Source organism: Kryptolebias marmoratus, linkage group LG18 (genome assembly GCF_001649575.2).
Source record: "Kryptolebias marmoratus isolate JLee-2015 linkage group LG18, ASM164957v2, whole genome shotgun sequence".
Classification (NCBI taxonomy): domain Eukaryota; kingdom Metazoa; phylum Chordata; class Actinopteri; order Cyprinodontiformes; family Rivulidae; genus Kryptolebias; species Kryptolebias marmoratus.
In genome coordinates, this window is record NC_051447.1 from 10803215 (window position 1) to 10829841 (window position 26627).

The 26627-nt window shown below is 39.6% G+C and overlaps 1 protein-coding gene across 1 annotated transcript in view; it reads right to left on the minus strand.

Moving 5' to 3' along the window:
* The window catches only part of snd1 (staphylococcal nuclease and tudor domain containing 1), a 173880-nt gene that overhangs the window by 116758 nt on the left and 30495 nt on the right, over positions 1–26627 (minus strand). The window contains exons 11-15 of the mRNA XM_017414826.3: positions 25748–25849; positions 17036–17136; positions 15838–15948; positions 14268–14340; positions 9911–10052 (exon numbers count right to left, since the gene is read on the minus strand). Coding sequence (XP_017270315.1) covers positions 9911–10052; positions 14268–14340; positions 15838–15948; positions 17036–17136; positions 25748–25849 — 529 coding nt within the window. The remainder of the gene's footprint in view (positions 1–9910; positions 10053–14267; positions 14341–15837; positions 15949–17035; positions 17137–25747; positions 25850–26627) is intronic.

Genomic DNA, 26627 nt, shown 5'->3' on the forward strand with positions numbered 1-26627 from the left:
TTGAAGAGGTCAGAAAAGACATGGTGACAGTTTGTTTAAACAAGAACAGCGAAAGGCAAAAATGCGCCACTGGACTTATTTTTTTATTGCTTACAGTACGACAGTCACACAAAAGATAAACTCACAACACCAGAATCAGCATTAAAGAGATAAATTGTTGTCAACAGGTCAACCCTGAGAACATGAAGCACTTCTGCAAACCCAGTGGCACTGAATCGGACATTTATGAAACTCGTTGTCATCAACCTGGGCTATTTTTGCTTATTTATATAATGTCCAGGGAGAAGCTTCAGGCAAAAGTGAAGAAAAGAGGATTGGAGAAATACCACAAAGCTGTATTTTGTTTCTTTTTACACTTTATTCTGCCCGTTATCTTTTAATACAAGGAAGAGAATGCAAGACAGACAGAAGCAAAACGGACTTTTCTGTTTCTGAAGATGATGGTGAAAAGCTGTGCTTATGTTGGCTGACTGCAAACTTAAACTGTTAAGGTTTTGTACACACAGGTTGTATATCTATAGCCTCTACTCAAAATAGTTTTTTATTTTATAAAATAGTTTCATTTTCTCGCAGTATTAGATACTTCTATAGAGCATGTTTCCACTGTGTGTGCTAACCTGTGCAGTCCCTGAATTAAAAATGTGTTATTTTGGTGGCATCTTGTTTAGTTTCCTAAATGAATAAACTCAATAGCCTCAGTTTACCACAACAAACCAACAAGCAGGTTGGATCCATTTAATGCACAGTAATCTGATGATACTTTCAGCTGGGAGTTAAAGCCTCTAGCATATTGCTAATAAAGCAACGGCTCTCTCCTAGGGTCTTTCGTTCCTGTTTGACTCAAGGTTTAATTTAATGAGCGTCTCTGACACAACAAGATATACTGCCCGAGGACAGACTCGCAAATATACATGACAGAGAAGTAGAATCAGATTTGTTAGGGCATCCTAGTGATTCAGTAGTTTGCTGAGAGATCACAAGATTCAATTTTTACTCAAGCTTTGTTAGCATTAGGCTACCTTTGAATGATAGTGTATTTACACAAGATTTTCAGATTTTTGCTGAGAGACGTGTTAAAATACTTGCTTTAATATGCAGAGGGAAAAAAAAATACTTGAAATAGTCATTGTATGATCACGCTTTGGCTTTGTTTTGGGGGGTGAAATTAATATCTAATGTCTCCCCATGAACAGATGGATACTTTATTGTTGCTTGCAAAATGTCTGGCTCCGATCGTGCTTTACAGTGAAAATCTAGGACACCATGTACCAGGTGAGTACAAATCTTGGCTGCTGTACTTGCAAAGAAAATGTCCTTACAAGCTATATTTGAAATGGAATGAATTTATTCACGTTAAAAAGGATTAAATAAATTACACTATCTCACAGAAGTTACCTTTATTTATTTTTTTTTTCTGCTCTAAGGAGCAGGCAACTTGTGAAGCTACCAGCTATATGACCTCAAAAGAGGTGGCAAACACAAGCAAGCTTACAAGAATTTACTAGTATGGTTACATAACTAACAATAACTAACTCGAAGATCAAACTGGCTTATTTTTATCTCATTTCCTCGTTTAGCACTTTCTGTTCCCCGTCCCATTTATTGGAATAAAAGATATGAGAATATTCACACTAGAAGTGGAAAATGACTGAGGAAAGGCAAAATGAGGCCAGAGGAAAATTCAGCACTGAAGAGTTACAGGCTCTACTCCAGTGAGGTTGTGAAATCAAAAGACAAGTCACTGATTTCCACCAAGCTGGCGTTATTTCAAATGATCATTTAAAAATATGTCTTTGTTAAAACAAACTCTAGAAAATGCCCAACAGTAAAAAAAACAAAAAAAAAAGATCTGATTACAGTTTCAAAAATTACCTCAACTGGCTCTGAAACACGCACAGGAAAAGTAACTGTTAAATTGATGTTTCATGCTGAGAATTTACTGCAGCCTGATAGTCATAATCTAAAATTTACCAAAATGTATGGGGGGAAAGAAGTAATGGTTTCTGTGCTGCAGAGGAGGAGACACTGATGGCCAAGATCATCTCAAAGTATTTATAGGAGTTTACCAGGACAGGGCTCACACCTGGGACTCAGTGGCTATAACACTGTCAGAATAAACCACAAAAAGAAAGAAAGATGAGGGGTGCGGAATAAAGAAAATGAGAAAGACAAGACAGGAAAGGCTCTGGGAGGGGGAAAAATACTGCTTGCTGTTAGCAAAAACTGGTGTATGAAGTAATTGCAGAACGAGAGATATAAGTTTCTGCTTGGGTTGGCCGCAGCTATGATAAGGGACTGGAATTGTGTTTTTCCCCAAGGATAATCCACAGAAAAAGACTGCTCAGGAATGTAACACACAAAGAAGTCGAGCTTCACTCTATAGCATAAAAAAGCACAAGAATTTGTACGGGCTTAACTGTAGCAACAATTTCCAACTTGGTCAAAACTCTTTAGGACGACAAAGCCATGTCAGTAAAACAGTATACGAACAATAATCCCATATGAGGCGTCTAATAAAACGTGTCCTCTATATATGTAGTCTCTCACACACACACACACACACACAGTGAATGGTTCCCTCAAATGACCTGACTGCACTTCTGCAAGTCCCTCGCACTTACTGTAGTCTCCTCCCTGCAGCATTTAAACCAAGCCAGGGAGCCACTTAACACAGCCAATTTTAACCTTCGCCGAGATACATAACTCAGGCCTGACACCGAGATAAACATCTGGGTCATACTCCAGGATATCCATCTTATCTGATCGCGGAGACAAACAAGACAAACACTGATTGTTCTGACATTACATTACATAGCCAACAACGCACGCAGGGGATGCTGGTGCACAGCTGCTCCTCTTACTAGCCTCAAGTGAAAGCCCACATGTCAATCTACCGTACATCACATCAATCATCTTTTTTTTTATTATTATTTGGATCATAGGTTGTTTTTGTCTGAGGACAGAATTAACTACTATCAGTTGTTCGCACTGCTGACTTTTTAAAGTGATTGGTGGAGTTGTTCTGCATGTCAACACCTTAGAACTCACTTAAATCAAAAATACACTACATGCTTTATGGAGTCTTTCAGCACGCAGTGATACCAACTTTAATTCCTAAAAAAAAACTTTTAAATAATCCAAGCTAAATGATAGTATTTACTTTCCACCATTTCCTTCCAGAGTGAAATTTGTAACTTTGTAAGTCAATGTGCTCTGAGCTGATCTAATATAAACATAAAGGGATTGAGTCAACTTCTTTCTCCCTTAACTAAGGCAGATAATGAGCTTCATCTAGCAGAAATGGCTCTAGAGGGAATGTGCTGCTGCGCGTTTGTGTCATCTCTGCAGTTTATCCAAATATATATCATGTCTCAGATTCCTATGCTAATGATGTGCATATTGATTAGCCTTTGACGTTTCTGCTCATAACCCGCCAGACGCTTGCGCTCTTGCTTTTGGCATGTCTGCAGGTATAAATTGATACTTGCAGGATAGAGGCGGCTCAGTATGAATGCCATTAGAGTCTTTTTTTTTAATGTTATTAAGTTACTAAGTCTTGATTCTTGACAGGCTGTCAACAGGATATAATTAGCAATGCAACAGTCAAACTAAAAGCTGGAGGGGGGAGTTGGCGTCTAAATGTGTGCATGAGTCAAAAACTCATCTTTCCTCCTTCCATCACCCATAACAGCAACATTCCATTTAAAATCCTATCTCATTAATCTTCGTTGTCCTTTGCGGTGTGTAACTGCAAGGTGTCAATACCCCCCCATTTGAATATCTTCCACTTCACAGCTGCCTCCATGTTTACAGGCAAAGCGAAAAGTTCAGCACTGGGTGAAAGACGTGGGTGGGCAAGACACTGAGGTCAGGAGATGGGTGACGGGGAGGCACAGAAGGCAGAAGGTGGAAGTTAAAAAGAGGAGCGTGCTGTTAGGGAAATTTCCAGGATTTCTTTTTAACTACTTCTATTTTAATATACTCAACCCAACATTCTGGAGCCAAGGCAAAACACTTGGTCCTGCAGCAATAAAAGCACCCAATTTTTTTATTTACTTTTTTATCTCCTGCTACTGAAAGAAAACGGCAAATAATGTTTTAGCCCATGTTTGAGCGAATATCTGTTAGTAAAATATCTTATGAACCACTGAATGGATCTTAACTAAGAATGTAATCCTGGAACGGACATATAGAACTGAAATGGCTGCCACAACTAGGCAACCTTAGCAAACACAAAAACAGCTATAACTCAGCCAATTTTATTGAAATTACGCTAAAGTTTGGTGTGATAGTAGCTGTGAGTCATCTCCAACACAATCCAGGCACTAACTGATTGTTTAAAACTTTGCATCAAACTAATGGAGTCATCCCTTTCTGACTGGTAACAAAATATCTCATGAACTACTAGATAGACTTTAATGAATTTTTTTTAGAATGTAAGCACTCAATCACTCCTTCAACTTTGTACTGTTTGTGTCAGTTCCACGGTCAAAGTAAGCAGCCGGTTTAGCAGCTGGATCTGAGAGGGGCATTTGATTGATACCCCAGGCTGATAGGCCGCTTAAATAAAGTGAAAACTCCGCCCAACTGGCTAGTCACTTTGTCAGCTGGACTGCAAATAGTGAGGGGCTACTACAACTCACTCAATTTTACAGATGTTGAGCTAAAATTTGGTATGGCAGTAGCCAAAAGTCATCACGAACATACTCTGGGCACTGCACATTGTGACATCTTTGCTTAAAACTTTGGCATTAGTCTGTTAGCAAAATATTCATGAAGCCATGAACAGATTTTAATGAAACTCAAAGTAATTCCTGGTTGTACGTCAACAACTGATTATCTTTGGGAGTCAACTCAATTCAAGATGGCCATTACAGTTAATCCATCTTTGTCGACACAAAAACGGCTCGAGTCGTGCTGCCACTCAGACCTGCTGTCTTACATGGACATGTACGCACGAACTGTTGTCTCCATATAAACCTTGTGCCATCTTCCCTGCAGCAGACTGATGCAGCATAATCTATAAATCATTTATCATGCACAGCCAACTCAATTTGATATTTATTGAAGTTAAACATTAGTTGGACGTATGCATATTTGCCGAGCTTCTGAACGCTTTTCCTGCCTCTCACGAAAGCACACCGTAGATACGATGGGTTTGTTGCTGTATCCAGAGGCTGATGCAACCCGTAGCTTGTTCATGTTCAAGACTGTAAATCAGAGGGCTACATATTTAACATGAGAAATAAGCAACTTTATTATGCTGCCGAGCTTGAAGTCTGTCTTAAGGCATCAAGGTGAGGCATTCATGTGCTTTGCCTGAAAAACAATTAGACTTTCAATTATTCTGGCACATTCATTGGTCTCTTTCTCCCCCCCTCGCATATATTCATGTCCACCATTACGCAGGCACACTAGCTTAAAAGGTGCACACGCGCACATACACGCGCACACAAGTATGAAAACGCTGCAATTTAAAAATAAATAAGTAAATCCAACATATGGCGCTCTGCCAAACACAGGATGATGGCTAAAGCTCCTTGCTGACACTGTAAATCTTTGTGTCCGAGCCATAAGTGTTTCATCTTTTTGACAGCCTGCTCCACAACAAAACTTTCTCAGTAACTTTTAAAGTACATTTCACCCGCTGTGGCCCTCTGTATGAAACTCTGTAAAAGCTATTGAAGCCAATAAACTTTTACAGGCTTTTCTCTGCTTGGTTTCTCTTAGCTTCAGCGGGCCTTTATAGCTACATACTTCACAGCTATTGTATTTTTGTTTTCTCCTTACCATAACCCTCTTCCTTTATGCCGTCCTTATATCCTTTCAGCCTCGAACGCCTTATTCTTGCCCCCTCTTTCATCTACCTTCAAAACCCATCCCAGCGCACTGCCAAATCCTTTCCTGTACGGGTGCCCTCCTTTTCCTTTAAAAACAGAATGACTTTTTTTTTTTTTTACCCTTTATCAAACTTACATACAAAAGTGACACCGCACAGGCCAGCAAAGTGAAGGAAGAAGAAAGGGAAGGTGCGGTGGGAAGAGAGTAAAGGAAACTACCCTTGAACTCCTGATGCACACCTCCGGTTGTCTTTGAAGGCATAGGTTTGCTGCTGTGCCTTTAGTTTCCCTGACCCTGTTTTTTTTTTTCCTTTCAGTGCTGTCTTTATCTAGCAAGGCTCAGAGGCGATCACTGCAGAAAAGGGTCAGCATCAAGCTGTTCAATTAAATCAAACTAACTTGTAAAATAACACTGCAGGTTAGGAAAGACCAAGAGATCATTTGTTTCACAGGGATACTGTAAACAGTTTGTGTTTGAATGGCCCCCCACAACATTAAATATTGAAAAAAAGCTGTCCATAAATACATTATAAGGGGAAAAAAAAATCAACAGTACTAATAAAAAAAATATAATGCAGGACTTGTTTTTAACTGCAGCTCTTTTGATTCCCCCCACCCCCATTTGTCTCAGAGTCAATGTTTTCTCAACACAGGGCAGATGACTAAACATGGGAACTCTGCTTTTAGAAATCATATTTTAACCTTTGATAGAAAATGAAAGGATTAGTAAGGAGATTTATGGTTTTAAAACAATACTCATATGAAAGCTTTTGCTTATGGTCAGGCAGCTTAACACATTTTTTTAATGTACTATGTAAACATATTCCAATTTAAGTGGAAGTATAGTGGAAGTGTCACCTAAAAAAACTCAAAATGTCACTTCATGTATTGTCTCAAAGCATTTTCCTCCATGAACACTGTTGTAAGAATCCTGTACAGTGATGGCAGGCCTACTTTTGAAATGCTGAACATTTCTGAAACAAGACATCACATCTTACTTCCTGTCAGAAATATGCAATAGCTTAAAAGGGAAGAGGTCCAGAGGGCCTCTGTCCTTTCATAGACAGATAAATACAACAGTCTTGGGGCGGCCGTTTTATCGCATGTGTCATTTTGCACACGGCCCCCGGTGCAGATGGGTGAATAAAACATGAAAAGATAACTTTGACAGGAGAAAACTAAAGTAGCGGGAGATAGTGAGTGCTGGGAGATTAGAAGTAGATAGATGGGGGTCTTTAGACCTAAGGGGCTTCATTTCATCTGCAGTGTAAAGGGTGTGACATCAGCTATGTAAAGATGAACACATGCAGAGAAACATGGAGGCAATGGGCCTACCAGACATACTGCTTCATTTCACACATTTAAAGTACAAAAACCAGATGTTGGGGGAAAAAAGGAATTTCAATAAGAAGCAAACAGTTACCCACACAGAGATAAACAAAAAAAAAAGATGGCTTGTTAGTTAATGCAATGGACTTGAATAATAAATAAAAAACAGAGGGTATCTAAAGCATCAGTGATGATAAACCAAGACTAATGTTTGTATTAAAAACATCATGGGTCATTTCATTGTCTGCAGACTAATCTCTGTTCACTGGAAGTGACCTTGATTTAATTCACTCCGGGTCCTTCAGCTCTATGGTCGCTGTAATGATTTGCTAACAATAACTCTGAATGAATTCATTTCAAAAATGGTCGAGGTAAATATCATAGCACGATTGCTGCATTTTGAACAAAAGGTTTTATCTGTTCATTCTATTATATCTCTGGAATGTTTGGATTTCAATTGCAGAGAGAAATTTGTCCATAAATACGCCGATCACTTTTGGTTGGGAAAGATTTCAATATGCTTTTTAAGCAGCAGGAAAAGACATAAAAAAACAAACAAACAACAACAAAAATAAACGCATTTATAAAACCCTCTATAGGATAGGTTTGTCAGAAATATACAGAACCAGATCTTTTGAAAAAGATGAGGGACTGTACGCCAGGCAAATGTCTGACCAAAATTGGAGATGGAGCTAAGAATGAACAAGAAGAGCGACTCTTTGTAAAGGGCTACGCTTTTTTGCATTCTTGTGATTTTGAAAGGTGTTTGAATCATTGCTGGTTAACAATGACAAAGCATCAGTGTTATTTTATTACAATCAAGAGGTTAAAATTAAAAATTTAAAATAAAATGGACAATCGAACATTTGGCAGTTTAAACTGTTTAAACCTTGCTCAGAATTTGGTCAGAAAAGTTAAACAAATATTCTATTTTAATAATAAAATGTTTTTTTTTACTTCATAAAATAGTCAAATCTCATACGACTTCTGCTTTCAAACTCATTCAGACTCACATTCAAAGTAACTGCTTTGAATCTTAGTTTAAGCAGTAAAATTATATGATTTTTGTTTAGTTTTTAAACTTCTTCCTTTAATTTTTTAGTTAGTCAGTACGAATCAGGCTTTCATCTACAGGTTTATATCAAGGTTCAGTCCTCTTACACTTGAGTTTTACAAATGTTTACAGACAGCTACAGTTTGTCTCAAAAAGCAGACATTTTGTGAAGCTTTCTGATGGCGTCTTGCCCTTCTGTTTAATTTTTTTCCTCAAATGGTGCGATGGTGTATAGCAGATTTTAATGTGTTGGAATCGAATATAAAAAATTACTGTTAGGCCGAATAAGGACACGGCCAGCTATATTCAGAATGAAAAGGTTGAATGTGTGGACATAACGGTATCTTGGTGCCATTCTTTCATTCTGAGCTGAAGTTTGACTTCAGTTTTCTATCAGCTAGTTTCAGGGGTAGTCTCTGAAAGACAAGAACAGCCTAAGCAGGGAAATAAATGTGCACATTCCAGTTCAGCAGAAGAGCTCTGATCTTTTAAGGAAGGCACACGTGGCCGCGAAAGCAGTGAAAAACATCAACCAACGTGAACAAATTCGCTCATTAGAATTCGCCGTCATGCTTTTGGCCCGACATTATAATGTGACCAAGATGAAAACTAATCACGATTTCGAGTGCTTCATTCTATCTGCTGGTAAGCTGTTCAACACGGAGAAACATTGCTCAAGTGATTGCAACCTTAGAGACTCATAAGACCTGTTGCTTTTTTATTTTTTACGGCATTTTAAAAAAAGGTATTTATTATGTTTGGACGGTGTTTGTTGGAACTGAATGTAAGGGCTGTGAAGCTACAAATTAACTGACAAGTGGGTCTATTAAAGTTCATTTTACTGACTGAGTTATAATAGCCCACAATCCATACGTTGTAGAGCCTTTGGACAAGATCCTTACCCCACACTGTCCTCAACGTTGGCAGTGAATTTGAGTGGAAGTATCTGCTAAATAAATGTAATGGGATATAATGTGAGACGTCTCGTTTCTGACTAATCACCAAGTGAACTTGTTGTTGCAGCTCACTTTGTTTTTAGTGTATGACATGTGCTCTGTGTTGCTGCTTACGAGGTAAAAGACGAGCAATAACAAAATGCGGCAGGGGAAATAAACTGACTGTTGTTGAATGCCAAAAGGTACAACTTGATATTCTGAGAACATCAAGTTTTCAGAGTTTGACCTTCTCAGAACTGAAGAGGAAGAGTAAACAGCTGGGACAAAAAAAAAAAAGTTTGCACTTGAGCTATACATATATATAAAAAAAAAAGAAAGTTCAGTCAATACTTACTTATTCACTTGAGTTTTAAATCCCTCTTTGCCTGAATGCAGCAGACAGTTTTTAATAATGATAAGAACATAGAGGAAAGAAGAACTCAGGAGTTTATTTTACAGCGTGAGAAACAAGATGGACTTTAGTGTGCACGTAAAACCAACTCTCCTCTTTGCCTGCTCGGAGATGGCTCTGAGGAAGGAGCTTTAACACCGACTCCTGAGTTGATTATTCCCAATATGACAAACTGTCTGCCTGTCTGCATTCTATACATGCACACCTTTCAGGAACAGGACAGACATTATGAATCAGCTTTAGCACTGAAGAAACAAAAGTCAACACAGAACAAGACATACACAATTAGATGACGCTGAATTAAAAGGACGCTGACATTAGAAAGGTAAACTAAACCTACCAGCAAGCAAGAATGTGATGAGGCAGGTTTCTTTGGGCATGTACAGCTTGAGACGTGAGCCGCTGAAGACGTATTCTACAACAGCTTCTGACCGGCCAGCTCTCTGCAGGAAGGGCAGGAACTGTTTGGCTTTCTGTGTCTCCTAATGAATACAGAAAGAAAGAGATTAAATTACCATTTTATTATGTTACACTCTTATCTCACAACAACCCAATTATATTTGAAATAGGTCATGCAAAGAAATGTTGCTTTAATCTTGTTTACAGACAGTTTTGCCAATATTTGCTTTGATATTTTATGAGTTAAAGAGTGACAAACTGCATACACCAGCAAACAAAATAAGACAGAAGGGTTCAATCATGGCAAAAATCAGTGCATTTTTGTTTTTTTCCCCGAGACATCTTTATATCTTAGCAGGGTTTAATGAAGTCTGCCTCGCTTCTTAGTGACACATCTGGACTCCATACAATCAAAAATTATTCTCTGCTTCCAGCTTCCATCTCTGTCTGCAAAGGTGAGTCACTAGCTTATTGGTGTACTTGGGCCAAAATTACAAGCAGAGCTAAATCATGTGTATTCAGGCAGCGCTAGTGCTGCAGTGGCAGGGGAAGATTCATAAACGATAAAAAATAATTTAATATGTGCCTACTCCAGCCATGAGCATGTAGGCACAACAGACCAGTGAGTCATGAAACAGTGTTGTGTTTGTGTGAGGCAGCGTGGACACAGGGAGGAGGAACAAAGGCTCAGACGAGCAAAGTCAGAGCAAACACACGAGTATTGTTTGGTCCCGTAAATTTATCAGATTTAATCATACTTCAAGACCAAAAAATGATCAATAATTTCTTTTGTTGCATCAAAAGACCAAAGCAGAAATGACCAACAAGAAACAGTTTGCGGCACGTCACGAGGGGGGCTAAAACCGCATCTGCTCATGAAGGGTATAGGCTTTAGCCTTAAGATGTACCACCTGAACTCCACCCACTGGATTCCAAAATAACCCCTCGAGTGGGAGATGACACTCTTGTTCACACAAACACATTTGCAGCACCTGCAGTGTGTGTGTGGGCTGTGCAGTCTAACTTGGTTCAGAAAAAAGGGAGAGACATGCGAAAAGAAGAGGACCTCATTATGCAACCTTTAGAGGCACAAGGTGAGTCAAGTGCTTTATCCACTCTCCTCCCACCACCTCTGTACATCTCCTACAGTATACATTTATAAACCTATCTCTGCTCTATTTGTGACTGCATCCCACTCAATGTGCATAATCCCCTTCAACAAACCTTTACCAAAGGATGCTGACGTATGGAAGTGTGTATTTCCAAATGGAGATGGGTGTGCCCATGCACAGTCGTGTGTAGGTGTGTATGATACAGAAGGGAGGGGAGGGAAAGGGGGAAAAATTTTGGGACTGGTGTGAAGTGGTGCCATTGTAGTCCTTTTATCAGAATACTCATATCAGCTTTGCCAAACAACTGGTGCACGCATGTGCCTAAAAGCACACCTACTGGTTGTTGCTGGCAACAATTCTAGTGATGCTACAAGTCAAACATGTCCTACTGAAGACAGAAACCGAGGTGCGGTTTTGTAGCTGCATGATGGCGCCAACCTGAACCCACATGAGCTATGAGTTGCTTTAAAGACATGGCTCTCAAACCGCTGGTGGTCAAAATCCCATTAATGGTACTCAGACGAAATCTTGGTATCAACTATTTGCAAGTTTTATAGCGAGCTAATTAACCACTGTACGCTGAACTGTGATGTAAAGCTGAAAAGTAGATTGCCTGGGGGAAGAATAAAAAAAACCTGTGGTTCCAAGAAATGATAGTTTGGGCTACAAATGAAAACTACTTGAAACAAAACTGCAACAGAGTATGACACCCCTGTAAAAACAGGAGTAGACGATGGTTAACTGGTGTGTTAGTGGCTACTTTAGCAGCATCAACAAAGTCTCTATAGGACTTTGTAGCATCAAAAGACGCAAAACAGCAAAGAGATTTGATAAAAGTGGTGTCAAATTTCTATTCAATTGTGAGTAAAAGGAAGGGCGAAACTGCAGTGTATGCAATTCTACCCAACACTAAATGCATGGAACCATCCCATCTTAAACCACACCTTTCAACAAGGGTAATGTGTGTCTTTGTTATCTCAATGGTTCACCCTGAATCTGTCCAATTACTGAAACTGTTTTGAGTAGAGCGTCAAAGCACAGGCTAATACATCTCAAAGAAGATCTTATCTTTTCTTTTTTTTTTTTTGTCCAGGACTTAAAATGTGAAAATCATTAAAGTTATTACATTTATTTAGCGATCAAAAGCATCCTAAGCTTTGTTGTTCAAATTCTGGGACACATCCTCTGATGTGAACCTCAAATCCACTGCTCATTTTGGCCTCTACCTTGAAGGACACACTTACCCGAGGATGGTCCAGCCGAGGAGAAATCAGACCTCGGTGCGTTTCTTAGTCAGGTGAGTTTGTTAAGGTTAGGACAGAGAAGCAGGTTTGGTTTTTAGGTAAGAGTTAGGGGTATAAGTTAATGGGGCAGTTTGCTTGTTTGTGTCAGATACTTGATTTGTTTGAAACATTTCAATATGAGCTTGAAAACTTATCTTGTACTATAGATTTTCAATGTTTGACAAGATTGTGGTACTTGCAGAGTTTAATATTTTTTGAGGTGATACTCATAAGACGTTTGAGAAACAAATGGCAGACCATAATGTCATAACGTATAGGTCATCTCTGCTTTTGCTGGTTAAATGGAACCATTTTTAAAGAGCTGTGAAGTTTTTTCCCCATTAGAGATAGGATGCTGCAGATATGCCTCTTTTCCCCCTATAATAAAATTCATTAATTATGGAATGCATCCCCACAAGCCATCATCACCAACCCCAAGTTACTGCTGCACATCGAATATGGCCCGTTTTGCCAATTAAGTTTGGTGGAGGTTTATAGATATGAAATATCTTAAAACCCCTAATGAAATATAAGAGCTGCTCCGTCAGCACAACAATTCCCTGTCATGGTTATATTTACAAGGTTTAATCATTTATCAGCGCTGCTCATTCAATATGACATAGTAAGATTATAGTGATGTCAATATTTAACAAAATAAATAAATAAAAGATCTAAGAATGATTGTGTGGAGTGACGTCAGACTTGCTAACCAGACTGTAAAGTCACTTTGGTGATAAAGGGGTTTAACCCTTTAACACTGTAGGAGCTTTGAGAAAAAGGGTTACTGACTGAAGTGTGATTTTTCAGAGCTTACACATGACTAGCAAATCTGGTGGAAGCACCCTAACCTTAAAACACAGTCACAGTCAGAAGTGTATGATTTGTTTAACCCAAAATCCTCTGGAGCCTACGAAAACTACGAGTGAGCTGAAGTGACAGAGACAATGTAGTGCTAATGTTTCTGAAAATTCACATCAGACTGACTCGTGATTGGTTAACAATGAGAACAATATCAGCTGCCTCCAAGCAGAAGAGATCCTGATTATTTGGGGAAAAAAAGGGGTGAAAAAATGGTAAAAATGCAGCTATTGGCCAAAGATATGGGTATATGGAGCGGTTATACAGACAAATTCACCTTGGTAATGTCCTTTTAAACAGCTCGATTTTGAGCATTTTGTGAATGAGAAGTTGTTCATTGCAGCTGTCTTTATAAATTGCAAATGAAAAAGATAGTGTCCTTAAATGCTGAGTCCTAGACACCTTTTTCACAAGGTGGTACTGATACAGAATTTTAGTAGATTTCTAACCATTTTGAATTTGAATTTACCTGTACTGTCTTGAAATGACTAAACCTTGCTACTTTGTTGGCACAATGCTGTTAAATGATTATGTTGTGAACTGAATATATAACAAAAGCAGAACTGAATAAAAATGTTACAAGGTAAACACTAAACCTTCATTTATCAGCTTTTTTCAAAAAGCTGATTTCAAAGTTGTACATACAAAAACCACATGTTTAAGAAGAATGGGTACCAATCACCCTTTACTGCAAGGTTTTATGGTTTTCCCACACTAATGTTGATGAGAACTTCCAATCAGGCTTCATTAGCCAAATGATGCCTCAATCAAGCCCGAGCACACGTAAACAAGCTAGGACCAAGCACCACTGATTCTTTTATTATTGCTGTTTATTTTTAGAGGCTAATAAAGAATGAGTCGATGATTATAGGTTTTCTTTTGAGAATTACCGGACAAACGGATCTTAGAGTAAGAGGTAGGATGTTTGTGCAAATGAATTAAGATTTAAAAAAATTTCATAGCCATTAACTTACAACACATGAATGTTTATCCCATTAACCACACTTTTCATCCCCAATAGACGTATAAGAGAAAAATTACATACCCCAGAAATATCAGCCACTCTGTGGATGGGAACCTCCTTTTTGCTGTGCAGCCCCTTCCCGTTCTTGATGGCCCTACATTTAAACAAAGTCATACCATAAACAAACATCTCCAACAAAGCAGAAATCTCTCTCTAATAAAGCATATCAAGAAGCATAAGTCTGAATGTTTACCGAACCTGGAAAAAGTTTTATCAGAACTGGAGGAAAAACATGCATATCATTAAAAAAAAAACAAACACATGGATTTATGAACTGGATTTTCCATTATCCTTTCCAAAAACTATCATTGTATCTCAGTGAAAAACATCTGAAGAATGTTTTTTTCCCCAATTCAGCAAACTTTTAGGCTCAAAATAAAAAAGTGCGCTCCAGGTAGAGGAAACGTAACAGAAGAAAAGTTATGGCTATAAGCTTGAGAGACATGATTTGTCTTCTGAGGCAGGAAAGGGTCTTCTGTAATGATGACTCATGCTGTTGAGTGCTGCTTTAAAAAGCCTAAAGGGGCTAATGAGATGAAGATGACCTGAAGTTGCTGCTGTGGAGTGCCATCATGCCACTAGTGGGTCGCTGGAATGGTAACCAGTGCCTCTAAGACAGAGCATGTGCGTTTATGCAAAAATATGCTGTAAAGACGTGCATTTAATAGCCAGGAGAGGGCCTCTTGAAAGCTGTGGGCCACTGGCTTTGTGCAATTGGAACTAAAAATACAACTAAGGCTATGAAGAGAAACCTCTCATCTCTTATAGGACCTCACGAGGGACAAAGAGAGAAGGAGCCGTAAAAAGAGAGAGAGAGAGAAGAGAGAAAAGAAATTAGAAAAAAAAAAAGACCCAGAAGAGCAAGGCCAACGAAGGACAAAACTGAAAACTGCAAAGGTGCAGAAATAAGGACAGATGTACAACAAAGAAAGGATAGCAGGAGCGAGACGGAGGGAAAAAAGAGGGCAGGTGGCCAGTGACACTCTGTGAAAGAAAGAGTTAATTCTATAAAAAAAAAAGGTTGCGGCTGCATCTGCTCTACCTACAGCAAGCAGATCTTAATCTATGGCAGAGTAATAAAGCTTGTACTAAATCTCCTTACTGCACCTCCACATAATTATATTCATAGGGCCTGAGTAAAGAGAGCCTCTGATTTAGCGTCTGGTGCCTGGAACTGTGTATGTGTGCCCAGGCATATAAAAAAAAAAAAGAAAGAAAGAAACCGGGGGAGGGCTGCACCTATACATGCATGAGTAAATATTTAAGAGCAATAACATGTTTCCTCTGGAAATAAAGCAACAGCCTTATAGGCTGTGACTAATGATGGCGGCTCTACTACAATAAATTTCAAAAGATTACAAGGAAGTATTTTCACCTGGGTGCGGGAAAAAAAAACCCTCAAGGTCATTTGATTCCTCCATTTCCCATAAGACAACTTTGTCAAGTTCACTGAAAGGATTAGTGCAGTTCACATGCCTGTGTTTAATGAATTTATAAAAGTGACTTTATGAGTAGAAACAGTTATTTAAAAGACCTAAAGTGGTGCGTAATTGTTTCTGTGAAGAGGTGGCAGGGAGTGTGTGTTCCTCACCGTGCTTCTGCAGCAAGCAGCTCGTCGTAGTGGGAGGACCGCTGGTCGTCATCCTGTCTGTACCGAATGACTGTGGCGAGGCCTTTACTGACCAGAGCTTCGGCTATGTTGCTGGCAATGGAACGAGGATAGGAGAAAGGGGGCAGAGGAAAACAGTTTTAGTTGTACTCCATAAATCAAATCAGTGTCTTTGCTGATGATTGATTAAGTGACTTGGTAATGGTTCGAGCACTGCATTTTCATTTTCCAGACAGGCAAGAATTTATTTATTTATTTTAATACTGACAAACTCTGGTTTATATCAAAAGTTTCAGCCAGAGTCTATTTTCTTCAAACCCATGCACTTGAATGCCAAGTCCCCAACGAGAAAGAGGGAAATTATGACTAATACCCCACCACCACAAGACTAAAAGTCCTACAGGGTCAAAGCTTCCATGTCTCTGATGCCTCAGCCCCTGACTTCAGCATTCATGGGGGGGTTACACCAACTGCTTTCTGAGACGACGAGTGGCTGATGCAGTCCAAGCAAAGCAGAGTTGTAATTGGATGTTTACAAGCCCGGATTCTGACCTTTGTGCAGAGAAGTACTATAATAAACGAGACAGTTGGTTTGATGATAAAGAGGGATCTGTGTCTCCATGTGCGCACGTGACACTGCTTTGTGACTAGACTGAAACGGGCAGAAAAGGAAGAAGAAGAAAAAAAAGATAACCGCAGCTTTCAACTGATTCTTTTCCCCCTTTATAAGTAAAAACTGACTTCTAAAGCCTCATTTTCAACTTGTGCAGTATTAAACTCTTCTTTTCAAGTTCTGATTAAATTTGAGCCTCTGAAAAGCATTCATGTCTGTGATCATGAGTAAAAAAAAATTCTGAAAGTGATAAACCGCATTCCTTCAAAAAGTGTTTGCAGATAGAAAATAATTGCTTGCCCTGAGCTGACACTGTTGAACACAAAGCAGCACTTTCAGGTTACTTTGATTTATAAGATTACAAGTTCTAGCCATTTAGAAATGATTGTCTTACATCAAATGGAATCAACTTTGTGCTGCAAACAAGTCTGACAGCAAATTTTATAATTTCTCAATAATGGCTGCCTATTTGCAGCAAACCTCCACTGAAAGGCAGCAAATGGATGAAAGCGTTGGCTTAAAAGAACAGGAGGAAAAGAAAGTACACAGCTCACAGCTTTCACTTACATTCCGCCGATTGTGACTGTGGCACAGGTGCGCTCTGGGAAGGCAGGCGTGCCTTCTCCTGGACCAGTAGCTGCTCTGATGTAGTCCACTGTCACATTGACCTGATGGGGGAAGAAAAGCCAGGGGTCAAAAAAAACCACACACCAAGACAAGTGAGGGAGAGTGAAGGCAGCACCGGTTCCAGTAATAATTAGTGTTGGGAGAGTTTTGTGTCTGTCTGTATGTGGGTCCCTTTGTTTGTCCCAGTTCTCAAGGTCACCCCCAGTCAGTGCGAATCACGTCAGGTAGCAGTGTAGAACTCCCCAGAGGAGCAGTATTAACACACTGTGGGTGTTTGGGACAACACACACACACAGAGCAGTGATAGAACCCAAATGACCCTCCACAGTGCGTTCAACACAGCTCCCGAGGGATAGACTCCAACCCACTCACCCCGAAGATACAATGTTGTCACTCTGCTGTGTGTGTGTGCGCATAATCCACAGGCATGTGGCAGGGAAAGCCTGCTTTGTGGGCCAGACACATGCAGGCATGGCTAATAGCGGGGATGCAGCCGCACCGGTGCGCGCAATCGACAGTTTAGGAGCGGCACGTAGACGGTGTCGGACAAATCTGCTGGGAGAGGGGGGGTTGGGGTGAATGTGGAATTTGGCTCTGCATCATAGTGCCGGCACAGTTCAGAGACAATGCAGACAGGCCTATTACGAGGACATGAAAGAGCGACGGCGGCCTGTCATTAGGTGGACAGGATGAGGACGTTGTGGGTTGAGGGAGAGGAGCAGAAGGTTGTTGAGTGTTGTTCAGCACTAAAAGCCATCTGCATTTTTAGAGGAAGAGGGAAATTAAAAAGACACCAGGGGTGCTTTTCATTATCCTAACGCGCCTCCTTGCTTCTCTCACTCACGTTTCTGCCTCAACTCTAAGCTCCTCCCAGCTAGGGTGGTTAAAGGGGCATGAGGTAAGACGCAGTGGATTTCCTTCACTCTAAACTCCTCCGGAAGCATCCTTTCTGGTTCTTGTTATTTCAAAGTGCAGTTAAGGAATTGGATCATCATCAATGATGTTAGAGGGGGAAAGATTTCCAGGACTTTGGAGGAAGGCGGCATAAGTTAGCCTAATGGGAAGCTCCAGAGGAGATATTAGCTGGTTACAGTCAAATATATACTTTTAAATGCTAAACAGTAGAAAACAACAGAGAAAATAACTACATTTATTATTACTCTCTTATTTCTGAAATATTACCCAAGAAAAAAATACAGACACTAAATAAAGTTGTCAGTACCTTTCCACAATAATATAAAAACACCTAATTTGACTTGCCAAAAAGCTCCAGTTTTGTCTCAACAGTCCCAGAAACTTCTCACAGAAACTTTAGAGCTAGTCAACATGCATTTTAGTGAAAACCTGTCTGTGTTTTTTTTTTGTCAACACTGGAGCCTATCATGATTCAAAGTGTGACGGATGGTGCGATAAAAAAGTGATGTCCCTTGGCCTCGGAGTAAAACTAGAATGGTTTGGAATGGTTTCCTTGGTTCTTTTTCTACCATCCACACTATTTGATCAACCTGGGGTTGCATTTCCTTCTGCGTCCACATCCTGGGAGTTTGGCTACAGTCCCGTGAGCCTTTGCTTTCTCTGATCCATGTTCAGTGCGGTGCACACAATACTAACTACCCAGTGGCTTGTTTGTTCTCTTGAATTAGGCTGAATGGCTTGAAGGCACCTGTGATGCTAATTAAGGTCAAATATTTTGTTTGAATCATAACTATAACCCATCCATTCATCTATCCATCCATCTTTTACTGCTTATTCGGGGTCACAGGGGCAACAGGTCCTGGAGGAGGACACCGACATCCCTCTTCCCAGCGACACTCTCCAGCGCCCGGTTTACTCCCTTCTGAGGTTTTCCGGGCACTTCCCCTCTGGGAGGAGACCCTGGGGCAAACCCAGAACTCGCTGGAGGGATATTTATCCTCGCTGGCCTGAGAACGCCTTGGGATTCCCCAGGAGGAGGACGACTACTATAACACAAGGATTAATAGTCTCTTGAAGATTACCAACAAATCTGTTCATCCTATTTTAGCACATTTTTATAACCTGAACTAATCGTTTCTTTTTGTTTTGTTTAATCTATCGCATACTAATGGCATACAAATATATGTTTGAAAATTGCTTTTAATTGAAATAATTTTTGAAAGAAATGAAGCACTATTTTAATGAGCTATAAGAGCACTGACACATTTATTTACACCTGTATGGCATACTGAAAACTGGTATTAGGAATACAACAAAGCAAGATAAAATGGAATAAATCCAAGCTGGATAACACTGTTAGGATGAGATGAAACAACCAGAAAATGAAAAACACAAAACAGAAGGTCTGAGAAGATGACTCAAACCCCATTAGGTGAGGTGAAGACAGATTATAAACTTTGACCAGCAGTGTTAGATTAGAAGGAAGCCTATTTTCCACAGGCCATCTAACAGATCTTTCGATAAGGCAAATTCATCTATAAGAACCCCCACAGAGGAGAGTGAAACAGAGAGGGGAAGGCAGTGGATGGATCAGAAAGTGGGGGAGTGATAAGAACAGCAGGAGAAGTGTGAGACTAAATGTGTTTGTTCTGCCAAGAAGACATGAAGCATGGGAATATCTGGTTAACTCTGCCAAAGGAATCATATCTCTGACATGTTTGTATAAGTACTCACGAGCATTTATCTGTCTGGGGATTGTATATGAATTTACTAATTTGTAAAGAGGACTTTGAGTCATGGTGAATTGTGTACGATTTATCCTACAGTATAAAAACGTGAGGATTGTGTCTAAAACGGCACCCTGATTGATTTATATTCATCAGTGCGTTTCCTAAAACCAGTTTTATTTGGAGTGCTCCTTTCAACAAGGCACACGACTTGTGTAAAGCTATGATATGAGCGGGTCCGTGTGCCATGTCGTGATTAAGAGTAATCATAGCCCAGCATGGGCACAGCATGAGCAGTTTTCCAGACAGGAACACAGTGAAAGGCTGCTTACCCTTAAATGTGTGGGAGGTTAAGGTTTGCTGCAGCTAAAATAAGCAACCGTCTCGTGCACGATCTAATAAACCAAGCTCCTATAGTTTCTTTCCAAGTTACAGTTCTAACAAATGATCATTTTGAAAGAATTTAAATCTGCGCAGGCCAATTAGGAAGGAAAAGTCACATTTGATGTTGTTCTGGAAATTATATGGTGGAAACTCAGCTTGTGCAGGAGATAAATGAGTACAAGGTGCGCATGACTCTCACGATTACCTAATTAGAAAAACCTAACATAAATCTGAACCTCAAAGGTCTTGTGCCATCTTTGAACCTTAACCAATTCAGACCTGAGGCACCTTCTAAACTTAGGCGCTTGTGTGCTACTTGTGCATGTTGCATCAGGTCTGAACAGGTTAATGAGACTCACAAAAGAAAGATGGAGACCTGGTTATTAAGGGGGAAAAAACAATGCAAAGTTATAATCAGAAATCAGAAGATGTAAGCGTTTAAGTTGCTTTTGTGTGTCAGAAGGTTACAATCAAAGTGCAGAAATGAGGAAAGAAATTATTCTGGGACTGCAAAATGCAGAGAGAACGAGAGGGAGGACTAAAAGCGAGCCCCATTTGGGTTTTAAACTATGGAACCTGATGACGCTTAGGTCTACCTGCTTTGCATCTGCTTTAACACAAAGCCCAAACTCTCAGTGAAAAAAAAAAAAAAGCTCCAACTCTCAAACGCATAAACCATATCGAATACCACACTGCGCAGAAGACATTCACGCTCACCAATAAGAGGCGAAAACTCCACGGCTAACAGTGCTACACAAGCAGCTGCATAACAGGAGCCACTTTGAGCATACAGGATTATCCGAATGTGCTCAACCCTGATAAGTGGCTTAATGCAACATTTCCATTTGACTTTTCTCTGATGAAGCTGAGACCCAGGCGCACAAGAAGCACTACTTATAAAGTTAGCCAAATCAAGCTTTTTTGGGATTATGTCCCCATGCAAGCTCTGCCATTTCAACTGGGCTGGGGATGTATATGAGAAAGCCTGAGACAGACAAACTTGGAGTGACAGGGAGAAAAAACGGAAACGGGAAATGTCTCTGCACATTCCGCCCCACCCTTCTTGGAAAAGGATAATGCAAAAGGTTTTTAAATATCAAGATAAGTTATTCAAAGATCTCCTGAAAAATGCCAAATGGCTTTAAAATAATAACATTTGAGTATGTTTAACGACCCAAAGTGAGGATAAAATTTTCATGTCTCACCGTTGCTTTTCTAATAAAAAACTAAAAAGTATATTTAGGTACTGTCAAAGCGAACTTGATTAAAGACATTCAGTTAGCGAAGTAGTGTGAAGAACGTTTTTTAAAGATCATTTCAGGTATTGCACGAATCAAATATAGAATTATTTAGCTATAAAAAATTTAAAAAAATAAATTTTGTTTTGTTTTGTTTTTAATATGAATGTCAGATGTGATTTATAAAAGACTAATAATACTATGCTTTCTTATGGAGACAAAAAAATCAGGGGTTTAAAAGAAGGTTGGGGGTGGGGGAGAGTTTAATGTAGCTTAATTCTCCAAAACTGGAGCAGTTCCATAAGAGCTTTACACTTTAGAACACTGAATCTAGTACATCATGTTCCATCATATCCTAAAAGGTGTAATTGGTGGTGGTGGTATTGTTTTCCAATTCATACAATGTACCTTATGTCTAAGGCAGTTTGAACTTTGTAGAAGAATAGGTCAAACTTCTAACTAGAATAATTATCTTTGCTAAAAAGGGCCCATCTTTTTATTGGGCCACCTTTGGCTGTTGAACACATGAACCAATCGAGCTGGCCAAGTCCCACAGCAACATTTTTTGACAAGAAGCCACCATCACATGTGAACAGAATGATCGCGGTGGCGTTGGTTAGAGTGGAGCGCTCCGTGAGTCGAACCCCACACCAACTCAGCTCTGTGACTACCTCCATTTTTATTGATACAGGAGTTGTATTGATTGAAGCCCCCCCCCATTCCAAATTGTTTGTTTCACACAATGCTGCATAAAGGAGGCAATAGTCATGAGAAAAAGTTATAAAGAAAGTCACTCATTTCTGCTACTTCTCTTTGACGGAAAGACTAAAAGCAGAAAATGTTGTTTTAATCTATTAAGTTGTGCAGCCAAGGTAAAACCTTTGTGTTAGCATCTTATATGAATAAAAAAACAAGGGTAGCCATCCTAAATATAAATAACTGATCCACTGCTTACTGCTCTAAATCTGTCTCCACAGAGCTTATGGCTGTGACACAAAATGACAGTACAGTTAAGTGGGTCGACTAAACTCCTATCCTTGCAACATGCATCTGTACACTAGAGCGTATACCTGCATTCAATCTGACAGCCTAACTAGGTCAAGGTAGTGCAGATTATTAAAAAACATTTGGTGGTTAAGAACTGAACTCGCAAACATTCACCCATACAGAGCCCATTATCATTTCATCCAAACTAAATCAGTCTTGTTGCCAAGGCAGCTAAAGCCCGCTGCTTTTTTAGGCTTCTGTAATTATTTTCAAAAATGATACATGGCGACAGAAGATTTACCTCTGAGTTCTAGCCTTGTATCTTGGCAACAATAAAGAAACGGGAGCGAGGCAACTTTCCACAGCTCTTCCGCTATTGATTTTGCAGCGTGAGAAAGGGAGGAAGCTGTGCTGCTGGAAAATGGGCAGGAGCTCTTCGCTTCACCCTAACTTCCTTCAGAGCCATTAAGCACACATTTGGAAGCTCAAGGGTCAATATTAACTAAATGAGGAGCAACATATCGGCATATTTCATATACACAGCTCTGTGCAGAAGATTTAGGCACTGTAGATGTCAGTGTCACACTGCAAAGAGGATTTCTGACTTATCAAAAACACATTAAAACTAAAGACTATAATCAGTTATAACTATAACACAAATGCGGGTTTCTAAATCGTCTTTCCAATAGTAGTGGCAGCGGATCAAAAACATTTGACACAATCACTTTTCCTCCTAAACTACATTACACATAAATACCTAACTGCTTCATTATCTTAAAGGAAAAATAGAAGCAGTGTCAAGAAAAGAGTTATAAACATTATGTGCTTTCTGAACGCAACCATCACATAAAATAATCCCTTACCGCGACTTAAAAAGCTCCTAGTTATGATATCTGGTTGCGCTGTCTCCTAAAATATTTGCCTTGTGACACATAAGAGGAGGCAGAAGTAGTTTTTTCGCTTGTTTCACGAGCTGCAAAATGGAACCATCTGCCAAATAGAATATTAAATATGTAAGAGAATCAGTTTCAAAGGTATTTTTTTTCAACACTGAATTTGACTTTTTGACCTATAATATCTTTTTTGGGCACTTCATATGACGAAACCCTTTGTAAAATCATTTTATTAAACATATTGTGTGCGAAGATCTTGTTCAGTGTTTAATGACGAAGAGAATGGGATGAGATTTTGAGAGAAATACTTACAAAATAAACGAAAAAGGAAGTGTTTGGCTGACGATACAACAAAAGTGACAATTTACCTGGGGTAAGAAGTGGGTTTTGAAAAGTTTTTGCTGTTTATATACTGAAATAACACCTAAAAGGGTCAAAGTTTGATTAGTATTCAAACACTGCATAAAGATAAAATTATAATGAAAAACAACTTGATTTTAAAATGCTCAAATGGGTCTGGATTGTTCGAAATGCATTTGAATATAAAACGCAAAGAGTACCACTAAGTCATGCTGGTGAAAACAGGCTCGGCAAACACACTTGGGAGGAAAAAAAAACAAAAAAACAAACTCCTTTCGATGCAAACACAATCATGCACTTCCTCTTCAATAAACAGAACAAACAGTGATTTGCCCGAGGCTTACATACAACACGGGAACAATTTACCAGAGTTCACTGTTGAAACGGAACCAAGGCAAAGCAAGAAACACTGAGACATCAACCTGCATACACTGAAGGTGACGCAAAGAATGATATGATAGGACATGAAGCTGTGATAGATCTCATAGTGCAAGTATAATTATATGAACTTAATGACAATATTCAGCCGCCGCTGCGTCTCCAAGTCTGTACTAATAACCGTACATGGAGAGAGTTCGTATGCTTGATCAGCTGTAAGTTGCATGCAAGTCCACACACTATGCACATACAAGCCACTATGTTTTAATATGGGCGTAAAATGCAACTAACAAGTATTTAACGCTGATTAGATGTTATGGCGTGAGGTTTACAAACACATTGTCAGATTATTGGCAAGTCCTTTCACACCTAAGCAAGGCGATCGTGTCTCTGTTCCCGTTCGACACACACACACTGATTACGGCCAAACACAAACATCAGACATACAGCACAATTACTACTTCCGCATCACTTGTCGAAAGCCCGCTCGAGGCGGAATTCTCTGTCATTAAGAAAACATTAATGAGGACGATTAAAACGACTGCGATCGGAGACTGGGACGGGGATTTGAATCTCACTCCCATACAGAGCGCCAGAAGGAACTCTGTTGGCTTTTTGACTTTGAGTGGGTGCGTGTTTTGGTTTAACAGGCTGTGGCGCATTTTTTTGTTTTGTTTTCAGCCAATTGCGCAGTTATGAAAGTGTATTTGTGAAATGTTTGCTGCATCTACTAAAAAAAAGGTGTTATGGACTTTAGTTCTCCGAACATCAGTCTGGTGTGTTCACAGCCCGACGGAAGGGGTTAAAACTTGATATGTTCAACTCTGAACCTCAAAATCTGACTTGCAAAACAGGACGGAATAAATGAGGTTTGTGTTTGTTTTTCGTTCGTGTGATCCTAAATGGTTTTTACTGTTTTGGCACTTTTCCATCAATCTGCACTTGTAACTGCATTTCTATGTAAATTTGTGCAACTTATTCCATTGTGGTCCCATTATAATGTGACCCCTCTGAATCTGGCAGAATTCAGAAAGAAATAAACATTTAGCTGAGGCTGTGAAGTCCGTGCTGTTACTGCGACTGGAAGCTGCAAAAATGACACTAAAGAGATTGTCTAAACTCAGCCTACTGTGTACTGAAACTCTTCACATTTCCAGAGAAGTTTGTTCAAAAATAAATCAGTACTTATTTGCTACAGTTGTAAAAGAGGTTTTCAAAACATTTTTACCTATTTTGGATCAATTTAGTTTGTATATATTTCTTCCCAGCACAAGACAAATACAATCAACTTGCATTCAGCAATTGATCTATTCAAATTCAAAACAAAGTAAGATGCAATCTTGGAAGTCCTGCCATGCATCTTGAGCGCTGTTTAACTCTGTCCTGGGCTCTGTTGGGTCAGATGAGAGTAAATCATAGAAGCCCCCCAGGTGTACAAACCCAGTAGATCAATAGACACAAGAGAGGGAAATCAACATTGCTTGTTTAAAGGGTGCGTCCAGGCCAACACCAAGCCCCAGGGTACCTAGAATGAGTACTTAGTATTCACACTGAGACTCGGAGGGAAATAGATATCCAGCTCCAAAATGCAATTGTCTATCAGTGGAAACAGGGCGAGGTGTATGGAGTGTTTAAACAGCCACTTTGGGTATTTCCATGCAGAATTATTCCTTAATTCAGGGAAGATGATTAGAGGAAAGCATGCTGGTTCACATACTCGGACACACGCAGAGTGAGAAAAAAAGAAATAAGTCTGTCAGTGGTTCTTACCTTTTTACCGATGAGCTTCTTCCTCAGGAACTCACGGGCCTCGAACATGTAGGGGATGTCATAGAGAGGGCGGAATCGTTTATCTTTGTCCTTGTTCTTCTCCTGAATACAGATGGAGGTGCCGTGGTGGAGAAATTGGGGAGAAGGGTCAGCGGGAGGAGGATTGTGGGGGGGAAAAAAAGGAGAAATGGAAACAAAAAAAAGAGAAAGTTAGTCATTTTGCACTTTCAAAAGTTTGTGGTTAAACACATCTGCTGTAGGTGTTCCTCTGAAAAACTATCCATGTTTACTTGTTGTGACTATCCCACCACTAGGGGTTTGTCTGAGTTTTTGTTTTGCTTTGTTTTTCCAGGAAGACCAGGTGATTAGTTATGAGACGCACCTGGGCCCGGTGTGGTGTTGCCTTTATAAGACCTGCTCCTGCCTGCTGCTTTGGTGGCTCCCTGGGCAGATGGGAGTTTACCCTGGTCATGTACGGATTCGGCTTTTGTTGTTTTCAGTGCACTGATTTCTCATGTCTGTTGTTGCTTTTCATTAAAAACAAATTACATTTAGAACTTGCCACCTCAAGTCATTTTTTTTTTTTTTTTTTTACAGTTTTTAAGTCAGGCTGTAACAAATGTGGGCTCGTCCGGGATTTGACCCTAGTTCAAACATGGACACAAATATATATATGGACACTTAACTTGATGATTGCTAATTTTTTATCCCCTTCTAGCTATTGCAGTCTTGCGACAGACTGGACACTAAACTCAGTGAAAGATTGAAAAATTACACACACCTTTAAAAACAAGAATTCAATTTTTTTTTTTTAAATAATACTATCAAAAACAAAAGTTACTAAGGACATGCAGTTGCAAATAGCCAAGGTAGGCAGTTG